The sequence below is a fragment of the Gossypium hirsutum genome, chromosome D04 (assembly GCF_007990345.1).
Source record: "Gossypium hirsutum isolate 1008001.06 chromosome D04, Gossypium_hirsutum_v2.1, whole genome shotgun sequence".
NCBI classification, from domain to species: Eukaryota; Viridiplantae; Streptophyta; class Magnoliopsida; order Malvales; family Malvaceae; genus Gossypium; species Gossypium hirsutum.
The window spans coordinates 11,463,001-11,469,481 of NC_053440.1; the positions used below are offsets into that span (position 1 = coordinate 11,463,001).

Below are 6,481 nucleotides of genomic sequence, written 5' to 3' on the forward strand. Positions count from 1 at the left end.
GTAAGTGTACTTCAAGAATTTGAATAAAGTCAGAGTCTGAAGATAAAGTCAAATTTGTAGATGTCAAATTTTAATCTCGACCTTTTAAAAGTGATTAAATTTCTTCCTGAAAATTAGAATTTAAGGCTTCTTGTAATTATTAATACTTGAAAACTCATGAAAATTATTTGAAATTTTTATTTTTTTCTTCTTTTTTTTCTTTTTCTTTCTTATTTCCGGAATATATGAAACTGGACCCTTAATTCCCCATAGTTGCCCTGAGAAGTCGAGCCTAATGAAAAGCAAGGTAGTTCAATTTCTGCATTATAAAAGGAACTAATGCATTGTTTATAATTTTAGGGTTAAAAAAACCAAAAAATATTACAAAAAAAAAATATGCATCAAATCAACTATTTGATAACCGGTTCACCTTCATGTTTCGGTGCCTTGGCAGAGAAGGAATAGCAGAAACATGACGATCATCGAAATAACAAACCCTAAGAGTTCTCAAGCTCTGCACCAGATGTTATTTTAGAGCATTGCTTTAATACTGTAGTTTTCAAGAATGATCTTGCGAAAATCTTCAGATAGTAGTATTGGTCTTGATCGGTTCAGGTTGAATGGCCTTTTGCACAAGCTCGGTTTGTTCCTTCACATGCACAGAATAGAAGCCAGTAGCAGTGGAAGCAGATGGAGCACGGCCAATGTATCTGATATCATCAAAGGTTCCTCTGCCCAAAGCAGTCATTGCAGTGGCAAGACGAGGTGCAATGTAGTTGTATGCACCCATGTTCATCGGTTCTTCCTGGCACCAAACAATCTCTGCGTCTGACAGTAACCAACAGAAAATATCAGGAAAAACAAAAACGCATGAAAAGAAATAAAGGATCACAATTCATTAAAAATTACTAAACCTAACAGTATATATAGCTAGGACATCAAGTTTCTTTAAACAAAAGAGGAGAGATGGGAGACATAGGAGGATCCAAACCGAATATTCGACTTCAACAAACTGAGCAAAATTTGTTCAGAAGCAATTAAACCCTAGTAAGTTCTCAAAATGACATATATGTTTCAAATTGTGTCTTTAGGTTCACCGAGTATTGTTATAGATCAAGATTTAGTCTAAGCTTGGACAACATACTTGGATATCGCTTAAGCTCCCGCTGGATTAGGTCATAAGGAAATGGGCAAAGCTGTTCCACACGACAGATAGCAACGTCGGTAGCATTGTTCTTCTTTCGCTCATCATCAAGCTCATAGTAGACCTGAAAGCAGATGAAGCATGATTATGGTCTTAAGAAACGACACAGAACCATTAAACCTGCAGAGAACTACACTTAAAGCCCAACAAAACAACACACTTTCTGAATCTTAGTTGCCTGCTTCACTCTAAAAGATAAAATTCCAGAATTAAACGGCTTTTATATGTCATACAAGGGGGAAAAAAGCGGAAACCAAGGGCATAGCATACCTTTCCGGAACAAAGTACCAAGCGTCTGATACCCTCCTCAAGGTCGGAGTGCATATTCTGATCTTTTATAAGTCGCTTAAATCTGGTTCCTTGTTTATCAAAACCAGGGTGGCCTTGGACATCATCAAATTCAGAGAGATTTGATTTGCAGTCCTTGTGACGAAGTAAGTTTTTGGGGGACATCACGATAAGAGGCTTACGGAATTCCCTGTGTATCTGAAATAGGAGAGAAGAATGATAAGGAAATGGCAAGACTAGCCCCGAAGCTGAAACATCATTAATAACCTTTAGTTGCACTGACCTGACGCCGCAAAACATGGAAGTAATTAGCAGGTGTTGTAACGTTAACCACCTGCCAGTTGCACTCCTGAATTTGTTTACGAAGAGTTGTATCCATCTCAGGTATCACAAAAGGATTGTCATCACTCATCTGCAAAAATTTATAAAGATGTAGTCATCAATGCACCATCGAGTCCCCTTTGTTATTTTTATGTGAAAATGACATCCTAGGGAGCACAGCCTGATTTTGAATAAAGGATGATGAAGCTAAATCATGATGCAAAGAACAATGCATGCTATTTCATGGGGAATACCTGAAGATAACGCTCTAGTCGTGCACTTGAATGTTCTGGACCTTGTCCATCATAACCATGGGGAAGCAGCACTACGAGACCAGTTTGACGCAGCCACTTTGCCTCCCCGCTACTTATAAACTGATCAAATATCACTTGAGCACCATTAGCAAAGTCACCAAACTGAGCTTCCCACATAACCAATGAATTTGGATTCTCCATCGAGTAACCCAATTCGAATCCAAGCACACCAAACTCAGAAAGAGAACTGCACTCAAAGACCACATGTTGCTCAGAAAAACAAATCCAAAATTAACAAAAAGATCAAAAGTAAAAATGCCACACAAAACTAAAATGCACAATCAAACAATTCTCCAGCAGGGACATAAATTTGCAGGAGAAGCAAAGATATCGCCACATAAAGAAGTGAACAGTAAGTTTGCAAGTGAAAGATCAACTTAAAATTCTGAACTTGTACACATTGCATACAGTGAACCACATAGAAACCAAATTCCAGGTATAAGGTGCAGTCAAGTGGAAAAGTTCTCAATAAGCTAAGCCATAATGCAGAGCACAATTGATATTTAATTTGGAATAACTACATAAATAGATTCCAAATTAGCCTTAATACCAAATAGTTACACAAATAAAGGAATCTTTTTCTTCTTTTTTATTTTACTATTTTTCCTTGAAAACGTAAAATATAGATGGCTTCTCTTCCTCTTAAAGGATTTCCAAGACAAATAGTCAAATACATCACCACTTCTTGTACAGTCACTATCAGAGAACACGTATTATATGGACTGAAAAATTAGCTATTACACAAAGTCCAAAGCATTAAAAGGGTTACCTATTGCTGACAGTAAACATCTCCTCATTTTGGTTGATGATAACATGGTCCAGAGGGCAATACTGTTCCCCTGTTTCCTGGTCGTGAATCACAGAATGCCGATGACTGAATGTACCCCTTTCAACATCCTGACCACTCAACCTAACATGGTTACCTTCCACCAGCAAGGTAGCAAATGCAAGTGCTTCACCCATAGCCCAGTCAAGGCCCTCCCCTGTCTCAATCATCTGCGCACGTTGTTCATAAACCTTCTTCACCGCTCTATGAGGCTTAAAATTATCTGGAAGGGTTGTGATTGCTTTGCCAACATTCTTCAATATCTCGGGTTTAACCCTGCATAACATGCAAGTTTCATCAGCAAGTATAAGTAAGAGATACCAAAATGAAAGTTGAAATTGACAAAGAAGCCAAAATACCCAGTGTTCCGAACACGTGAAATTTGTTCAGGTGACTTGAATCCCGTCCAGTAAGCAGAGAGCCAGTCCCGTCTTTTGGGAACATAATCTTTGCTGGCCAAGAATTCGTCATTAAGAATTGTACTGACCTTCTGACTTATATTACCAATGTCGTCATCTGTCACCTGCCCAGACTCCAACAACTTGTTTCGGTAGATCTGAAGAGCTGAGGGGTGATTCCGAATGATCTGTTGAAAAAAAAAAAGGAAGAATTTACATATGTGAAGTTCAAGTAATTTCTCAGGAACATATTAAAAAACAAAAAAAAAGAGTAGGACCAACTAAGGCATGCCTAATGGGGAAATAAATAGCCAAAAAGGTAAATAGGATGCAGACCTTATACATCTTTGGCTGTGTAAATGATGGTTCGTCAATCTCATTATGCCCAAATCTACGGTAGCAGACCAAATCAACCACCACATCTGAATGGAAGGTTTGGCGCCATTCAGCTGCAAGTTCACATGCATGGACAACTGCCTCAACATCATCTCCATTTACATGGAAAATGGGAGCATTCAAAGCTTTGGCAACATCAGTACAATACTGTGAAGATCTCCCTGCCCTTGGATCAGTTGTAAATGCCACTTGGTTGTTGACTACAATATGTATAGTTCCACCAGTAGTGTAGTTTGGAAGTGCACTAAGATGAAGAGTTTCATAGACTACACCCTGTCCAGCAAAGCTTCCATCTCCATGAATCAAAATAGCCATGTTCTTGGTCCTATCCTCGTCATTGGAGTAATACTGCTTTGCTCTAGTTTTTCCAACAACAACTGGGTCCACAGCCTCCAAGTGACTGGGGTTGGCAACTAAAGACAAATGAATTCTCTTTCCACCTCTTGTTGGTCGATCATAGGAAGTTCCCAAGTGATATTTGACATCACCAGTTCCTGTGTAAAGCCCAACTTCATCCACAGGCCTTGTACCACCACTGAACTCACTAAATATTTGACGAAGTGGCTTTCTGACAACATTACCTAGCACGTTCAATCTTCCTCTGTGAGGCATTCCAATAACTATGCTTTCAACCCCTAGATCTGCAGCCCTATCAAACATCTCTTTCATTCCAGGAATTAAAGTTTCACCCCCTTCTAGCCCAAATCTCTTGGCTGTTGTCCACTTGGTAGCCAAGAAATTTTCAAACTGTGTACTCCATATAAGCCTATCAAGAATGACTTCGCGCCGCTGGCGATTGTACTGCATTGGTGTTGGAGTTTCAATCTTGTCTCTCAACCAGTTGCACTTGTCACGCTCAGCAATGTGCATGTATTCGAACCCAATGCTTCCACAGTAAGCCTGCTCAAGCCGAGTCAAAATAGACCTAAGTGTCTGCACGGGTCGGTTTTCTGATAAAAATCCAGCCATCCTCCACACACCTAGAAAGAATTCTCTATCAAGATCAGCTTCAGTAAAACCATAAAAAGCTGGATCCAAATCATCAGGGATTTCCCTTTCCTCTAAACCCAGCGGATCCAACTTCGCTTTCATGTGACCATTAACCTGGTAAGCCCTCACAAGCAATAACAATCGCATACTCTCCTGAATGGTCTGGCCTGAAATTCCTGGAGATGTGGCAGCCTGACCAACAAAATTCCTGAAGAAATTGTCCCACGACTCATCAACACTATCTGGGTCAGCTTCCCAGGCCCTTTGAAGCTCCTCTAAGTATACACTACTGGTTCCATCTAAGAAACTATCAGTTAGCTTAGAAAGTGGAACAGGGCGAGGAACGGGAGCAGTCTGTGCCTTTGATTTAAAGACAGTGGTGTGAAAATATCGACTCTGTGAAGGAACAATGCGTGATCTTGCAGCATATGATCCACCCTGAGACAAAGTCCTCCTAATGGCAAGCTTTGCCACACTTGACCCAGCTCTAAGCCACCCCATATCTATCAATCAAAAATATTTATGAGCCAACAATTCTCAAAGATTGTATCGTACCTCCACACTCAGAACTCTATCAACACTCGCTACACTCTTACTTCACCAATTAGAAACCTATTTAACATATATATTTAAAGAAAAAAAAAAGGTTGCATATATGAAAATTCAACAACATTAATAGCTCAAATACAAGAAAATGAATAAAAGTGTTGAATTTATAATCTGATTTCAGTAATATTCTTAACCTAATATCCATAAAAGTGATAGCTTTGATAGTTCAAGTTCACCAAAATACTTAAAAACTTTGAATTAATGCTCAAATAAAATTAGCCTAGAACAAGGTTATAAAAAATTTCTAAACAATATAATTGATCAAATGCTAATAACTGAATAAAAAAAACAATTAAATTCAACCGTCTTAACATTAACAATTAAAGTAACCAATGTACAATCTTAATCAAAATCAGAACTTCTTAAGCGTAACAACAACAGAAATTAAGTCCAAAAGCATAAATTCTCCTCACTTCCTTAAAACAGATCAAATCGATATTTCTTGGAAACAAAATTTAAAGCTTGAAAAAAAGCCAAGCTGTTGACCGATTATAGCATATTCATCCACACGGAAACCAACAAAATTATTAAAAGAAATCAAAATCAAAGTCAAAAACGAATGCAAGCAGAATAAAATAATAATGTAATAATGATAACAGGAAGGAAACAGATTTGCCAGAGAAACTGAAGAGTTAATCAGATTTTAGAGAAGTCAGATGAAAATTGAAGAAAAAAACTGAAGTTAAAGGACTGTTTGGGGAGGAGGAAAAATAAAAGGTTACCTGGAAAATATGAGAGTAAATTAAAAACCCTATAAGTGAAGTTGACGTTGGCTGTGTTGGCTTAAGACTTTTTATTTTTTAAGTTAGGACCAAAATATTGGTCTTGAACTCTCTTTTTTTCAGCCGAAAGAAAAGCCTCTCTTCCGTTTTGTTCTTCGCTTTTTCTCGTAATTTCTTCAAATGGTGAAAGGCTAAACTATCCCAAATTTATATTTTGGTCCTTCAATTTTAAAAAAATATAAAATAGTCTTTAAATCATTTTAAAATTTTTATTTAAGTCGTTGAACTATTAGAAAAGTTTTTAATAACTCAGTAGTTAAGTTTTCTTTTTCAAATGTCCAACTAACAAGCTTCAAGTATCAATTTAATGATAGATCAACACTCATCGATGAATAAAATAGCATATATTATATCTAAGTTGGTCTAGTAGTTAA

General features: G+C 37.6%; 1 protein-coding gene across 2 annotated transcripts; it reads right to left on the reverse strand.

The window, feature by feature from the left end:
* Positions 1 to 275: 275 nt before the first annotated feature.
* Positions 276 to 6,225, reverse strand: LOC107926030 (2-oxoglutarate dehydrogenase, mitochondrial). Of its 2 annotated transcripts, none has more exons than XM_016856796.2 (9): positions 6,048 to 6,225; positions 3,667 to 5,219; positions 3,292 to 3,518; positions 2,876 to 3,208; positions 2,047 to 2,293; positions 1,755 to 1,883; positions 1,454 to 1,669; positions 1,124 to 1,247; positions 276 to 807 (listed from the first exon to the last, which is right to left on the reverse strand). In XM_016856796.2, the coding sequence occupies exons 2-9, from the start codon at positions 5,215 to 5,217 to the stop codon at positions 563 to 565; spliced, it is 3,072 nt and encodes a 1,023-aa protein (XP_016712285.2). In that variant the 5' UTR covers positions 5,218 to 5,219; positions 6,048 to 6,225; the 3' UTR covers positions 276 to 562. The 2 variants fall into 2 exon arrangements, with proteins under 2 accessions (XP_016712285.2, XP_040947900.1); XM_041091966.1 differs by having other exon boundaries at positions 3,667 to 5,328; positions 6,048 to 6,192.
* Positions 6,226 to 6,481: the final 256 nt, after the last annotated feature.

Coding starts and splice junctions, on each gene's coding strand:
- LOC107926030 (XM_016856796.2), bottom strand. CDS start 5,217: ATGGGGTGGCTTAGAGCTGGGTCAAGTGTGGCAAAGCTTGCCATTAGG. Junction 3,519..3,666: donor CACAGCCAAAGATGTATAAG/GTCTGCATCCTA, acceptor TTTTTTCAACAG/ATCATTCGGAATCACCCCTC. Junction 2,294..2,875: donor ATGTTTACTGTCAGCAATAG/GTAACCCTTTTA, acceptor CTTTGAGTGCAG/TTCTCTTTCTGAGTTTGGTG.